Genomic DNA, 15739 nt, shown 5'->3' on the forward strand with positions numbered 1-15739 from the left:
ATTCGGCCCTACTGTTTTACAAAAACAAAGTGTGCATTGTGGAATACTGGCAGAAAGCTGTTGGAATAAAGATGGAAAGCTCTGAAAAGTTCGAAATACCTGCGAATGTACAGGAACGTCACATGGGAAGTCCAGGTCAAAGGTGAACTCCTCCTTGTTTCCAATATTTCTAGCTTGTTAGTGGTGTTTGCTAAAGCAGTTTCAGTATTGCTATTGCTCATACTTACGGTTTGGGATTTTAACAAACTCCTAAACTAAATACTAAATTTTGTCCACAATTTGTCACAATTTGTCCATTTTGCACTACAAACGACATGGAATGTTAAAGAAAGTGTGCTGTTACTTTTCTAATTGATTAGACTTACAATTTTGCCTGCCAGATGATAAAACGCTTACACTTAATGAAGGAAACTTGCCAGAATATCTTGCCTTATGGGTGGGTACTGCTTGAGCCAGTAAGCAATAACCCAGTACACCCTAGCAACCATTTAACAACTTCCTCGAAACTACTCAGAACATCTTAGCATCGTGGGAATGGCAACTTTTGTGCAACTTATTCTGAAAACACACATTTGGTTACAACAATTGCCAGAAAGAATCTCTATATAATTTCAAGTAATTAAGTGATTATTAGTGATCAAGACCTTAATATTTAAATGTTTTAATTTAATTCAATTGTAACATGCCATCTCAGATCTTAGTTAATATAGGTTTCTGCTGGATTTTCCATCTAATGTTCTCTGTGACAATGTCTTTTACGTAATAGAGGACTTCCCTTCTGTCTCTGTGGACAATAGTCAAGAGTGTCTGAAATGTTTTAGCTTGTGTGTGATTGCATTGGAATGAGTGAGTAGGTGGACGGCTACATGTGGCCGGCTGTGATAATAGTATGGTAAAAGAATTAGGCATATTCCTCCACTGATTCTTAGTGTGGCTGAAAATGTAAAAGGTATTTATCCCTCTGATGCATGCAAAATCTTTTCACTTCAAAACAATAACATATAAAAATTCCCATATTTTGTTGCATCAAAATAGTGTATTCTGAGAGAGTTCTGACATATTTACACTGCAATAAAAGATACTAGTCATACAGTAGGTACATCAGACATGTTGACTTTACCAGGCAAACACAGTACATTCCCCTAACATTAGTGTATGGTTTCCCTTGGGTTATTTATTTGAAAACCAATTCATAACATTCATGGAATGTTCATTTTAGGCATTTTATTTTAATAATAAAAACTTAATGTGGGAACCAAACATTTTTTGGAATGTTGTCATATATAAATGCACAATAACATATAATCAGGACAGACATATAAAATTATGGGAATCGGTCTAAAGTAGTTGCCTATGATGCTTTGGATGCAACATGAAAATGACTTTTTGTAGTGCACATAATCATGCTTCAGAGGGTTAAGTATTTAAAATGGGTGTCATGAGTTCAAAAGTGCCAGTGGTTTGTTGCTTGTGATGTGTTAAACAAAGAGGGACCAACAGTGAGTGTTTGTGTGTGTGTGTGCACAGCTGTCTCTAAAGAGGAAGTGGTAGTGCACTAGAACAAGCAAAGTGCTGAGTTGCCATGGTAACTTGGGATGCAGGGTTCCCTCAATTTTCATGATTCCCAAGTGGATCTGCTTCACAGTGTCCATGGCAACCACTCACAACCAATGGAGTTCCTCTCTCTCTCTCTCTTTTCTCACTGTCTCTGACAAACTCTGTCATCCCATCATTTTATCTTGATTTGTGGTAAAATGTCATCTCCATGCTTACAAAAGACATCATACCTGTCACACTTTGACATTATTAGCCACAAATGCAAGGCATGCATATTATAACACCCTTTAAACACATGCTTCTTACTAGTATACAGGTAAATGTAATATCAGATCTCACAACCCATTCATTAGAATGAGTTTGATGGGTGTATGTTGTTTTGTAGGGTTGTGAGGCCGGCGTGTTGAGCAGAACGCACACACACTCTCACACACACACACACACACACACACACACACACTCCCAGAGCATGCCTATCAGTCCACCTGCCGACGGCAAACATGAGGCTCTCGACCGGCCACGGCAACAACACACCACTACCAACGGTAACCACGGAGATGACAGCATTCGGGCCTCTCCTGGGACTAAATCTACCTCCGAACCTATGGAGGATCTCCACGGAAATGCAGTTGTCATCCGCATCGGAATCCCTGATCTGCAGCAAACGGTGAGCCCTCCTTTTAGTGTGCTCTCATATGCATATGCAGCCTCACTATTTTCTTTGAAATGGCTGCACTGCAGCACAGGAGTAGAGAGTGGCAGTGATTGGTACAGACCGAGTAGTTGATTCTGCGTGGGAGTAAGGGGTGTGTGACAGAGGCTTACAGCATGTCGTCTACATGCACGCATGTTTCTGCACAAGGGATCTACAGTCATTTGTGCTGAAAGATGCCGCATGCATGTCGATTGCATATATAGTGTCATCCAAAAGTAGACTTTTTTTATTTGCTGAATAAATTTGCACTTCTAATTGATGTTATGTGGAACATGTTTACATAATCCTGTCAAACACAAAACTGCAGACATACCTTGCTCTTCTGACAGTCTTTTCAGCATCGAGCGTAACTCCCTGCTTTCTGTCAGAGGTTGTCCGACAGGGGTACTTTGACGTTGAGTTTTGTATTTTGCACTCTATTATGGTCCTTCTTTTCACCCTCTTCTTTTCACATTATAGAAACCTGCGAACAGAAAATATTAAAGGGTTCACCCCAAAATGAAAATTTGCTTAAAATGTATACTCACCTTCAAGCCATCCAAGATGTAGTTTGTTTGTTCATCAAAACAGATTTGGAGAAATTTAGCATTAGATCACTTGCTCACCAATGGATCCTCTGCAGTTTGCAGTGAATGGGTGCTGTCAGAATGAGAGTCCAAACAGCTGAAAAAACATCACAGTAATCCACAGGACTCCAGTACATCATTTAATGTCTTGTGAAGTCAAAAGCTGTGTGATTGTAATAAACAAATCCTTCATTAAGATGTTTTTAACTTCAGACCGTTGGTTCCATTTAATATACAAGTCCTCTATCCATAATATTGCTTTCTCCAGTTAAAAAGCCGTCTCGTTTGAATCATTACAAAAATAAACACAGATCAAGCACGGTTTACAAGCCAAAACAGTCCAAAAGAAATATGATGTTTAAAGAAGTTAAAGCACCTTAATGATGGATTTGTTTCATACAAACAGGCAGCTTTTCACTTCTCAAGATGTTCATTGATGGACGGGAGTCGTTTGGATTACTTGTGGATTATTATGATGTTTTCACCCTCAGGCCATCCAAGATGTAGATGAGTTTTTAGAAACAAACTCATCTACATATTGGATGGCCTGAGGGCGAGTACATTTTCAGCAAATTTTCATTTTTGAGTGAACTGTTCCTTTAAATGGCGTTAGTTTTGCAGTGTGAATCTCACAAACACCATTTCACTTTGCTTTCAGCTAATTTAAGAAAGATGTCATGAGTTCAGCAGTTTCTCATTGACTGATGATGAATAAACATTCGAGAACAAATAGTACAGGCCTTGATCTCTTAAATGATCTTAAGTAAAGTCTAAAGCCTGGTGCTTTTGGAGGAAATATGTATTGGACAGATAATCGTGTTTCTTATAGTTTTGAACTATTTGCTGCAGTAAATATTGTGGCATTTCAGGACACTTGATGACGGAGCAAGATTCAAATTGTACATGAATGATTAAACCTACCTGGCCTAGTCAGAGCCACGGCGCAGCAGTTAGCTTATGTACTCCAGTCACTTTAAGCCTTGGTGCTCATATGGGTAATGTAGATTCGAATCCAGCCTGCAACATATCCTGACTGAGTTTGTCAGTCTATATAATAAAATATGTATAAATCCCCCCCCCAAAAAGCAAAAATACTGTTTGTTCATGTAGGAATATGACGAGTTTGTAATATGTGTGCTTCCAGAAATGCCTGCGATTGGACCTTGAGGCTCCAGTGTGGGTTTGTAAGCAGCAAGTTCTGGTCACTCTGACACAAAGCCTGACCGATGTGCTTAACTATGGCCTCTACCTCCCTGCCTTTAACGGGCGCGCCGGAAAGTTCCTCGATGAGGAGAGATTGCTCAGGGAGTATCCATTCCCTACGGTCACACCTGTACCGTACCTAGAGGTGCACATAAACATTCTTCTGTATCCCAAAATGCTTTAGAGCTCTCACTTATTATATAATTGGGCCATGTTGCGGCTATTTTCATTCACCCCTCAATACATTTGTGTGACTTCAGTTCCGTTACAAGAGGCGTGTTTACACTCAGAGCCATGTAGATGACAAGCAACTGGCCAAACTACATACCAAGGTATCATTTAACATTCATGTTCTACCGTTCGTTTGGGGTTGGTACAAATATTTTTAAAGAATACTTTTATTGAGCAAGGAAATATTGAATTGATCAGAAGTGAAAGACATTTAAAATGTTAGTAAATATTTCTCAAATAAATGCTGTTCTTTTGAAACACCAAATCAGCATATTAGCATGATTTCTGAAGGATCATGTGACACTGAAGACTGGAGTAATGGCTACTGAAAATTCAACTTTGCTATCACGGGAATAAATTACATTCTAAAAAAAATTTAAATAGAAAATATTTATTTTAAATTGTAATAATATTTCACACGTTTACTTACTTTACTTTTATTAATTAATTCATTAATTTTTTTTATTAAATAAATGCAGCCTTGGTGAGCTTATAGGAGACTTCTTTCAAAAACATTAAAAAAAATCTTACCAACCCCACATTTTTGAACAATAGTGTATAATTTTATACACGAAGCTGTTGTTCTAAGACCTGAAACTTTCCCATTACATTTTTTTGTTATCTAAAACATGCTGTAAAATATTTCACACGTTTACTTACTTTACTTTTATTAATTCATTCATTCATTTTTTTTATTAAATAAATGCAGACTTGGTGAGCTTATAGGAGACTTCTTTCAAAAACATAAAAAAAATCTTACCAACCCCACATTTTTGAACAATAGTGTATAATTTTATACACGAAGCTGTTGTTCTAAGACCTGAAACTTTCCCATTAAATTTTTTTGTTATCTAAAACATGCTGTAAGCTATTTGTTTTGGTCTTGAGAATATTGCATGTTTCTCTGTGACAGTTCTAGACTACCAAATAGAGTCATGGGTGTAGCCCATGCTTTTTAAAAGCCAAATTTTAAAAACTAGCTAATTAGAAACACGCTCTGTCTGTGAATCATTTAATGCATTCAGTTTTGCTGATATTGCGTTTGCTGACATGTCTTTAAAGGATGGGTTTGTAGAGGTCATGTGGTTCAGGTTAGCAAAATGGCAGAAGTTAGCAAAAGAATTTGAATTTACAGCACCTTTAAAAGGGCCATAACACACAGTTTGATTGCATTCATTATTCTAAGTCCATTAATGGTAGTCAAGGTTTTGTAGTTTTTGAGTCTTATAATTGTACAGACTCTTCTGATACTATACCTTTAAGACTTATTTAAATGCAAGTAAATAACCTCTAACCACTTGGCTAACTTCTTTGTATGTGCTCCATTTACTCCAAAACCAATATTTCTGAATGAAAAATAACAGGCAACTTTGTGTTGTGAATGTTGTATGTCACTTCCTTGTATTTCACTAATTTCTGTTGCTGCCAGGCCAATCTAAAGAAGTTTATGGAGTATGTTCAACAAAGATGTGTGGACAAGGTCTGCAGGTTTCTAGAGAAAGGGCTGGACCCCAACTTTCATGATGCTGAGAGTGGGGGTGAGTACTTTAGAGTATATATACTGTATATATATATAGTTCTGGCATGAAACTCTGATGGTGCAGTCCGATAGGTCTAACTCAATCTGACGTAATGACATCATTATCACATGGCACAGCTGATTGGTTCGCTCCTGTATCGGTAGCCAATGAGCTCGCTGCTCAACATTCAAATATATGACTAGTGCTTGCCGTAGCAGTTGCAGCTTGCTTCAGAAACCCTCCACCTTCCCCAGCTCCACCTGTATAGATCTGCTACGAGGGGAATCATGTATGCTATGGGGTTATTTTATGTATGTTATATTTGCAGCAGCAATATTTCTTACATGCTCACAGCAGCATGTTGTGGATGTATTGGCAGTAGCAAGCAGCATGTTGAGGATTGTATTGCAGCAGCAGCGTAGCAGATCTATTCCGCCAAGACCAAATAAATTAACACTGTCATGTACATTACCATGCCAATCCCTCCGAGAGTTGTCATGACAGAAATATATATATGGTCTGTTCCTCACATAAAGCTATCGTATGATTTCTGAAGTAATACAACCTATACCTTTTATGATACTTTTAGGGTGCTTTTTGGAGATTAGAGACGTATTTCTCAATTTACGTTCAATGTGTAGAATAGAGCAACTTGGACATTCTGCCAAACATCTCATTTTGGTTTCATGGACTAAACAAAATAATAAAGGGTTGGAACAACATGAATTTTCATTTGGCATGAAGGATAGGTGAACTATTCCTTTAAAGTTTGCCTTGATTAGCATTTAGGATGTTTTAATGAATGTAAATTTAGGACAGTTCTAATCAGCAAGGACATTCGACAAAATGAGTCAATCATTTATTCACTGAAACGGATTTGACATTTAGCATTTTTAATCATCTCTGCATGTGTGATGTTTCCAGAATCTCCTCTCACTCTCGTGGCCCAGCTGGACACTTGTGCCGAACTGATTAAGGTGTTGAGGAGTGGTGGAGCCCATCTGGACTTCAGAACCAGAGACGGCCTGACGGCGCTGCACAAAGCGGTCCAAACGCACAACCACGTAGCATTGACTGTGAGTTGAGGCACTTTCCTCCCACACGCACAATCCAAAGAAAGACTCATCCTTATACAACTCATCATAAGCTGTTGGGAGTCTGTGCACATATGTCCATCATATTTCGTGTGCTATTTGCAGACATTGTTGGATCTGGGGGCGTCTCCAGACTATAAGGACAGTCGTGGGCTCACCCCCCTCTATCACAGTGCCATGGTTGGGGGAGATCCGTACTGCTGCGAGCTGCTGCTGTACGATCACGCCCAGCTGGGCTACAGCGACGAGAACGGCTGGCAGGAGATCCATCAGGTAACGCGAAGATGCATTTCTCATCTGATGCTCAGAACTCATTAAACGTAAAGGGAAGAAAATCTCCCGTAGCTTAAAGTTTCATTCTCCAGCGAGACTAAATATATCCTTTTTATTGTTTGCTACACCTGCAGCAGTGGGTGATCGGAGCGTGTGTGTGTGTGTGTGTTTTTGTACCATAGGCTTGTCGTCATGGAAACGTGCAGCACCTTGAGCACCTGTTATTCTATGGAGCGGAGCTGAGCGCTCAGAATGCCTCAGGAAACACAGCACTACACCTGTGTGCCCTCTACAACCAGGTACACACACCTACAAATACACACACGTTAGCTATGCTGTCTTAAAATAATGGGTGTTCATACTATTTTTAAAGTAAACACTATGCAGTATGTAGTATGCATTTTTGTACACCCATGCATAAAATATGAGGATGAGCTACTACATGTCAAAATGGGTGAAATGTAACTATAGCGAACTGTGTGGAATGCTGTAATTGCACCCGACTGAAGCTTCCTCTGCCGGTGTGACAAATGAACCTGAAGTGATGATAACTGCATTTTTTAAACATCATCTGTCATCCTTCAAGTACATTAACATGCACAAGTTCAATTTCAGTCAGGCTAAAACAATAATTTGTCATTTTAAAAAATGCAAAGCTTCAGTTTGAACAAATAGTGTCGATATTTGTGACATTTTGTCCAAGTGAGTAAGTTGTTTACTTAATTCATCTATCCATTTCCACCAATTTGACTCATTCTATTTGCATTTGCATTTAGCCTAAATGTTGGCTACTGTAAGATTGGAAATGTATTTTCTTGGTATATGAAGGTTGAAACTAAATGTATTTTCTAATGCAAACATAAATTTCATTAAACTTCAGTGTTTACAACATATTTTTAAAAACTATATATATTTTTTGACATATGGAACACACTATTAGATTTTATTCTTAATATTTGTTTTATTGTAGATTATATTTTCATCCCAATATTTTAAGGAGGCGCTGCCTTTATTGCTTACTCAGGGAACACACCTTTGATGGATTCTGTCTTACATTCTTTTAAAAAAGTATAGTAGTCAGTATACATACTTTGCAGTAAGCTAGTATTTCACTGCAATTGTATATAGTTATTAAACTCAGCTGGGCATCAAATCACATAAAAAACATACGCATTTACAGGGTGTTATAACTATAATCTCCTCATGTTTTCTCTTGCACTCACCACCTTTTTCTTTGCTCCCTCTGCAATATCTACAGGAAGGCTGTGCTAGAGTTCTCCTGTTTCGAGGAGCAAATAAAGAAATCAAGAACTACAACAACCAAACAGCATTTCAGGTATAAAGCGTCTTTTAGCTGATGTTCTGGCTAAGCTCTAGCTCCTTTACTATTCCTTAATTTGTTGCATACTTTTTTTTCTGGTAGGTTGCTATCATTGCAGGGAACTTTGACCTGGCAGAAATCATCAAGATTCATAAAACCTCAGATGTTGGTGAGTTGTCTATTTTATTTGGCACCATAAAACCATAATACGTTTTCGTGGGTTGTCTAGATGAACTCCGTTCACTCTAATTTAAATCCATTATTGGGTATCATTTCAGATAAAACCTCAATTAATTATTTAGTCTAGTGGATATGGCACGAGCGCTCCTTTCAGAGTAAAAGCAGAAATGACAACATAAGAGTGTATGATCATATGAAACAGCGTGAATCTAGTAACCTTATCACAGCGTGTGTCAAAACAATCCATAAATGCATGATATTTTTTTTTATTTCAGACAGTCAGTCTGATTGTGCAAGATCTAGATACTGTTCCTATCAGCGCTCTAACTTTACAATAAGTGATGTATTTATAGTACTTGTCATACTAGTGTATGTGGGCTAATCTCTTTATGATTTGTGTGTGTTTCTCTTTGTAAATCTCAGTCATGCTCTGTGTGATGTAATCTGTGAGTCATCTGTTTGTAATTTCTGTGTAATCTGAGTGTTTCATGTGCTGATCTTTCTGTCCGGTCTTCATGACGTATTTGATTAACTCACCAGTGCAATCCCCGCTTCACACCCAATTTGTGTGCGTGTGTGTGTTTTTTTTAGGTTGTGGCTCTGTACCCCTGCAGATTTGACGAGAAACTTTGTGTGTTTAAAGTGGCCATATCATGAGGAATCAAATTTCGTTCAGTATACTAAAACTTGCTGTATCTTTCAAAACTAAAAAGTCCTTCCCAGTCTAAAAAGACCATTAATCTCGTATAAATCAGATAAAGTTGCATTCATAAAAATAAGGATAATAAATTGCATTTTTTTTAGAATGCCCCTGAAGAAGGTGCATACAGTAACAGTAACATTTAAATATATTTCACAAGACAGTAACTGAATTGTGTGTTGCCTCCTCAAGCATCAGTGACTGTCACCTGTTGTGATAGTTGTGCATGACTCACTCAGCTGTCAACAGTCACTCAATACATTATTACATGTTTGAGTTCTCAACCACAGTTGCTCAGAGCATGCTGGGAAAAATAGAACTCGCTGTACCTGAATGGATTTAGTAAACAGGGACAAACCGGCGACTCATTCACAATTACCACAAAAGACTATAAACAATTATTGATATTCAAAGAGGCAACACACATTAAGAACCGAGGGTTGTTATATAAAAATGTTAATCTTTCTCTTATTTATTTATTCTTATTTTTTATGATTATTCTTTAAAAAATTCTACTACTACTACTACAAATTATCATTATTATTATTTAATTATTATTTCTCTTTGAAGATTTAAAATATCTTACCGATTCTGCAAGTGGTATTTAAACCTATAAACAAATGTATATTAACACAAAACCTACAAATCAACATCACCTATAAAGGCCATTTACATTTGAAGTGTTAAAGGTAAACTAGCAAAACGGCACTTTTAATTATAAAGGTGGAAATTGGTGATGAAAAACTAAATTACTTTATTTCGATATGTTTTAGGTTTTTGAGGTTTGATATGACCCCTTTAAAGACTGATTTTATTTAAAGTATTTACATCCATAAACCATAAGCCATCAAGGACTTGCAGCCCATACATGACCTCCAACTGACCATTTCAATCAAAATTAATTGGACGTATTACATATAATCTTAAACAGCAGCCTTACATTTCTAGGCCATTCCGTGGTTCACAGATGGGATGCTAGTCTTCAGGTTATGAGTGATTCCTCTCTATCTCAGCCTGATACAGGTTAATCTGTTCTGCTAGTCTTTTTCTTCTTGATAGATTGGACATATCCGTTCCAGCCTCCTGGAGAGCATTCTTGATCCATTCGACAGGCGAAAATGGGTTTTATTCACAACTGATAGGATTCTTCGAGAATCCATTAAAGTGGTCATTCTGGTCTAGCAGGTCATTTAATGTTTCGATGATTTAGGCTACTATTTTCTTAGCAAACAGCACACCTTAGCTGAATTTGATCCAGGTGTGTATTAAAATACAATTTTCTGGAAAAATCAACTTGGGATGGAAGAAAATAAACACTGTTTCTGTGGCGCTTTTAAAAAATTGCTTTGTTTGAATGACACAGCAGGATATTAAAAGGACTGCAATTTCCAAATGGTTCTCGGATGTAAATATATATGTTTAAAGATAAAAGTGCACTTTAATGAATATGATGTGCAGTAGTAAGAGCCAAATTGTGTTACAGCACAAACACGCATTATTTCCTTTTCCATAATTGGTGTGTGTGGTGTGAATCTTTTGTTATGTGCATGTCTGATATCTTCCAAAAATGTATATGGTTTTATATTACAAGCATGGAGATTTCTCAAATCAAACTGACTCGGCGTAATACAGCAATATAGATGTCGGTCGGCTCGGTGTTCTCATGTTGCATAACTATTTATATGTTGCTGTCTTCCTGTAAAAGTGCCTTTCAGGGAGACCCCTTCTTACTCGTCTCGGCGGCACGTCTGCGTATCCCCACGTCGCTCTCTGATGCGATCGGCCAGTGATAATGCTCTAGATGAGAGTCTGCCAGCTCCCTCTCCGGCCCCCTCACTTCGCAGCTTGCCCCCGCTGGAGCCTGATGACACCAACCTGTCCCAGCGCAGCCCCCAGGCGGCTCACACTCACACACGCAGCCTCAGGAGACACACCCGCTCAGGAGGACACCTCAGGTGCGGAGCCGTCCTTGATTTGTAGAGCATTAAAGAGAGGTTTCTACAAACTAATGACTTTTTCTTTTTTGCTTTTTCTATTTGAACATAAAATGAAATATTTAGCAACATGCCCAGACTGCTCTTTTCCAATAAATAAATAAATATAAATAAAATAAAATATATTTTTTTTATCTCATTTTTTATTTTTGCTTAAATTTATTTGCAATTATTTATTTAAATTATTTGCATTTTATTTATTTATTTACACCTCGGGTGCGAGTCATCCTTGTTTTCTCCAAACCTATATGATGTTTGTTTTTTTTTGCTTTTTCTATTTAAAAACAAAATTAGATATTTAGCAACATGTACAGACTGCTCTTTAAAAAAAAAAAAAAAAGATTATTTGCACCTCAGGTGCATTGTCATCCTTGAATTCTCCAGTATTCTCATATATATATATATATATATATAATTATTTTATTTTTTTTCTCTTTTTTTCTATTTGAACACAAAATGAGTTAATTATTCTCAAGCCCAGACTGCTCCTTTGCATAAACTTAAAGTTTAAAGTTTATATTTCATTTTTTTTATTCAATTATTTGCTGTTTTTATTTACATTCAATTTTATGAATAAATCAGAAAAGTAGCTTTTTCTTCATTCAACAAAAATGCATGGTGATTGAAGTTCAGTTGCAACATTTATAATGCGAGTAAAAACTCATGCTCATAATTATGTGAAATATGAATATTATAATTGATAGTTGTAATAATACATTTTAAATATTAAAATAGTTAATTATAATAAATAATAAAGTATTGATTACCTGACATAAAAGACGATATCAACTGGTTGTTAATCATTTCTGCACACGTGTTTGCAGCCCTGGCAGTCCTGTACAGAGAGAGCCGAGTCCTCCTGCTGTGTCTCGAGGGCCCAAGCGACGGCTGTATAGTGCGGTGCCTGGCCGAACCTTCATCGCTGTCAGCTCCCACAATCCACAGGGCGAGGGTGAGATCACACTCAACCGAGGAGAGAGGGTCAAAGGTCAGTCAGCCAGCTTCTCTGTTCAAGATGCAGCAAAAAAAAAATATATATATATTCACATTATTTTTATGCTGGAGGTTGCTACAGTTTGTGGCATTCTGAATAGTTCTTCAGCTATGGGCTCTTTTGGCCCTGTGGACTTTTAAAAATTCTCTAGTCTATTGAATGTGTCTACTCTGTGTTCAGAAGTGAATATACATGCATTACAGGAGAATTGAACCATCATGAACAAATTAGAAATAAAATAAACTGTCTTGCAGAAGCTAGCCGTTTGTTTTTTTCCTATATACTCAAAAAATATTTTGACAAAATTATGGATTGATTGGAAATTATGCAAAATCTTAATCTTTTTCTGATTTAGTTTTTTACATCTCAAATTTTATCCAAAGTATATTCTTCACTGATGCTGTTGTCACCTTGGTAAATAAGTATAAACATTTGAGAAAAAAACTGAGGGCCTTAATTTGTGTAAGAATTGATATAATCATCATTTTCATATATATATATATATATATATATATATAATTAAATTGTGATGTCTTGTTTTGGAACAAGGATAAAACAATAATATTTATACTTGAAGGCATTCGAAAAGTAACAAAACTAAATGGAGACTTGGTAAAAAGTGCCTACGAAGACAGATTTAATGTAATCTTCAAGTAACTAAATAAATAAAAAAATAATATCTGGGACAAGAAATGCCTGCAGTTGAATAAACATCCATCCAGGTAAATATACCAAATACAGCATAAAACGGTTTATACGTGTCTCCACCAGTGCTAAGCATAGGGGAAGGTGGATTCTGGGAAGGCTCAGTTAAAGGACGAACTGGCTGGTTTCCTGCTCACTGTGTAGAGGAAGTCCAGATGAGACAATATGACCCCCGACTAGGTCAGTGTGCATGCATACACACACACACACACACACACAACTGCATTCAGAAGCATTATTTGAAAGTATTCTGCAGTGTAACGTTCAAATCTTATTGTTATTGATGTGGCCACTCATCTTTTTCTCAGAGACAAGAGAGGATCGCACCAAAAGACTTTTTAGGCACTACACTGTTGGCTCCTATGACAACTATACCTCTTACAGGTATACACACACACACACACACACAGACATACTGTATATATGTATATATACAGAGAGAGAGAGAGAGAGCGAGAGAGATACATGTGCACAGTACTGCAGAAATAATATGAGTAGTATTGTAGTATGCCTTTCCAACCATTGCCTTTCTCTCTCCTTCATCCTGAATAAACAAAATATGGTGCCAGTGTTGGGGATTATGGGTAAATGGGTATGGGAGGGGGAATCTATGAAGACAGTGAGTTCTGGCAGTGCAGCACATCTGACTATTGATTTCTATAAATTCACAGTGATTATATTATAGAAGAAAAAAGTGCAACGTTGCAGAAGAGAGACAGCGAAGGATTTGGCTTTGTGCTTCGGGGAGCTAAAGGTCTGAAACACACACACACACACACACACACACACACACGTCAGATGCAAAGCATGAATAAAATTCACATGCAAATGCAGTAATTAAATCCTCTCTCTTGTCAGCTGAGACACCCATAGAAGAGTTCACACCAACTCCTGCTTTTCCTGCCCTGCAATACCTGGAGTCTGTGGACCTGGAAGGGGTGGCGTGGAGGGCAGGGTTAAGGACGGGAGATTTCCTCATTGAGGTTAAAAAATACTTTTGATTTATACACACACAGACACAACTTTTTCTTTGCTAAAGCAGTGATTTTCAAACCATATTTTAAAAAACTGGCCTAAATTAATAATTGTAATTAACAAAAAGCAAACACATTTAATTATTTGACTAATCTTGGAAATATCATACATCACCAGAGTTGTCTGCCATTTGATTAAAAATGACAAGCTCAATTCTTTAAAAAAATTAAACATGCAGGGATGAATCATTCATAATAAGATCAATAGCATGCATTTAGAAAATAGATTGGGTGAATTTCAATTTCATGCTGACTTTTTTAGACTGAAGAATGTCATCATGCTTCTGCTGGGTTTCTACCGGCTATGTGTTACATCTTTCTCTAATTCTCCGCACATTTGTCAGGTAAATGGGGTGAGCGTAGTAAAGGTGGGACATAGGCAGGTGGTATCACTGATTCGACAAGGTGGAAGTCGGCTAGTAATGAAGGTGGTGTCTGTCACGCGCAAGCCTGACACTGGAGATGTCGTCCGCAAGAAAGGTTCTTGTCCTCAACTTCATTAATGCATGCAGACTATGCTTTTTTTTTTATTTGACTGGATGTCAAGATTTAGAGAATCCTGTTAAATTTATATATTACATTTCTTGTTCTTCCTGATAATTAATTAGCCCCACCACCACCCAAGAGAGACGCAAGCACCAGCCTGACCCTGCGCTCAAAAAGCATGACTTCAGAACTGGAGGAGCTGGGTAAGACAGGTGCTCTTATAAATAAACACAGATGCAAACAACATCTTGTGTTATGCTAGGTCTCAGATGAGTTAAAACAGATGTTATCATTATCTTTGAGGGCACGGTACATGTTGGAACGTTTTTTTCCCCAGTAACACTAATGGAGAAATGCGTGCAAATTAATGTCTTTTCTTTCCGTGAGAATGATACAGCAGTGCAAGGAGTGTGGATGATTGTGCAGTGATAGCTTTGCTCATTCATTGCTAATGAAAAGTGACCATCAAATACTCAATCTATGAGCTAAATCAGGAACTATAGATTTGTCCTTCTTGTCCACAAGCGTCAAGGAGAAGGAGGGGAGGTAAGATATGAAACCAGTCTCACGTTGATGATGTCCTTTACTGGTTCTATATGCTGATTAGCATGTGATGTCATGGATGGATTTATCTAACCTGTTTATTTAGCTTGTGTGTTGTTGCCTGTGACTGCGAAAAACTGTAAAGTCAAAGTATGTATATGTGTTTGTTTTTCTTTTTGTGGATTGTAGACAGCTATTATGTATGTGTTTTGTACTGTATTTGTGGCTGTATATTTGTTTTAGTGTTCCTTCAGACTATGTATATTATACACATGGGATCTGTGTACTTGTATTTTCTGGTGCACTTGGTGACTGTGATTGGTCTTCTGTGATTTGATCAGAGGAAGGACTGGAATATTGGTCAAGAATGTGTATTAAGTGTTTCGGTATGTGTGTGGATCTGTGTGTTTCCCTCACAGAGAAGTTGGATGAGATGTTGAGTTCACCCAAAGAACCGGTTGTAGTGACGAGGCCACGTCCTGCGGAAACGGACTCCAGAGCAGCCACTGTGAAACAGAGACCAACAAGTCGCCGCATCACACAGGCTGAGATCAATGTGAGTGTAATACACATAAACATACAACATTTTTAAAAATTGTGTACTTTTAAAGGTGTTTTTAATA

The 15739-nt window shown here is 37.4% G+C and overlaps 1 protein-coding gene and 1 long non-coding RNA gene across 3 annotated transcripts in view; one reads left to right on the forward strand and one right to left on the reverse strand.

The window, feature by feature from the left end:
* Positions 1 to 15739, forward strand: part of LOC107743477 (SH3 and multiple ankyrin repeat domains protein 3-like) — a 21402-nt gene continuing 5663 nt past the window's right edge. For both annotated transcript variants that reach the window (XM_016556701.1, XM_016556709.1), the window contains exons 1-20: positions 1 to 142; positions 1943 to 2224; positions 3983 to 4186; positions 4302 to 4373; positions 5702 to 5810; positions 6717 to 6868; positions 6992 to 7159; positions 7342 to 7458; positions 8418 to 8495; positions 8583 to 8649; positions 11066 to 11315; positions 12179 to 12342; positions 13120 to 13233; positions 13362 to 13437; positions 13725 to 13807; positions 13912 to 14036; positions 14432 to 14567; positions 14696 to 14776; positions 15099 to 15119; positions 15536 to 15672. In XM_016556701.1, coding sequence (XP_016412187.1) covers positions 2027 to 2224; positions 3983 to 4186; positions 4302 to 4373; positions 5702 to 5810; positions 6717 to 6868; positions 6992 to 7159; positions 7342 to 7458; positions 8418 to 8495; positions 8583 to 8649; positions 11066 to 11315; positions 12179 to 12342; positions 13120 to 13233; positions 13362 to 13437; positions 13725 to 13807; positions 13912 to 14036; positions 14432 to 14567; positions 14696 to 14776; positions 15099 to 15119; positions 15536 to 15672 — 2352 coding nt within the window. In that variant the 5' untranslated portion in view covers positions 1 to 142; positions 1943 to 2026. The remainder of the gene's footprint in view (positions 143 to 1942; positions 2225 to 3982; positions 4187 to 4301; positions 4374 to 5701; positions 5811 to 6716; positions 6869 to 6991; positions 7160 to 7341; positions 7459 to 8417; positions 8496 to 8582; positions 8650 to 11065; positions 11316 to 12178; positions 12343 to 13119; positions 13234 to 13361; positions 13438 to 13724; positions 13808 to 13911; positions 14037 to 14431; positions 14568 to 14695; positions 14777 to 15098; positions 15120 to 15535; positions 15673 to 15739) is intronic.
* LOC107743690 (uncharacterized) overlaps positions 12282 to 15739 on the reverse strand; it is an 18805-nt gene continuing 15347 nt past the window's right edge. Inside the window, exons 2-3 of the long non-coding RNA XR_001640420.1 lie at positions 15534 to 15622; positions 12282 to 12360 (exon numbers count right to left, since the gene is read on the reverse strand). This is a non-coding gene — a long non-coding RNA (uncharacterized LOC107743690). The remainder of the gene's footprint in view (positions 12361 to 15533; positions 15623 to 15739) is intronic.

The sequence above is a fragment of the Sinocyclocheilus rhinocerous genome, unplaced genomic scaffold (genome assembly GCF_001515625.1).
Source record: "Sinocyclocheilus rhinocerous isolate Xijiao unplaced genomic scaffold, SAMN03320098_v1.1 scaffold551, whole genome shotgun sequence".
Taxonomy (NCBI): domain Eukaryota; kingdom Metazoa; phylum Chordata; class Actinopteri; order Cypriniformes; family Cyprinidae; genus Sinocyclocheilus; species Sinocyclocheilus rhinocerous.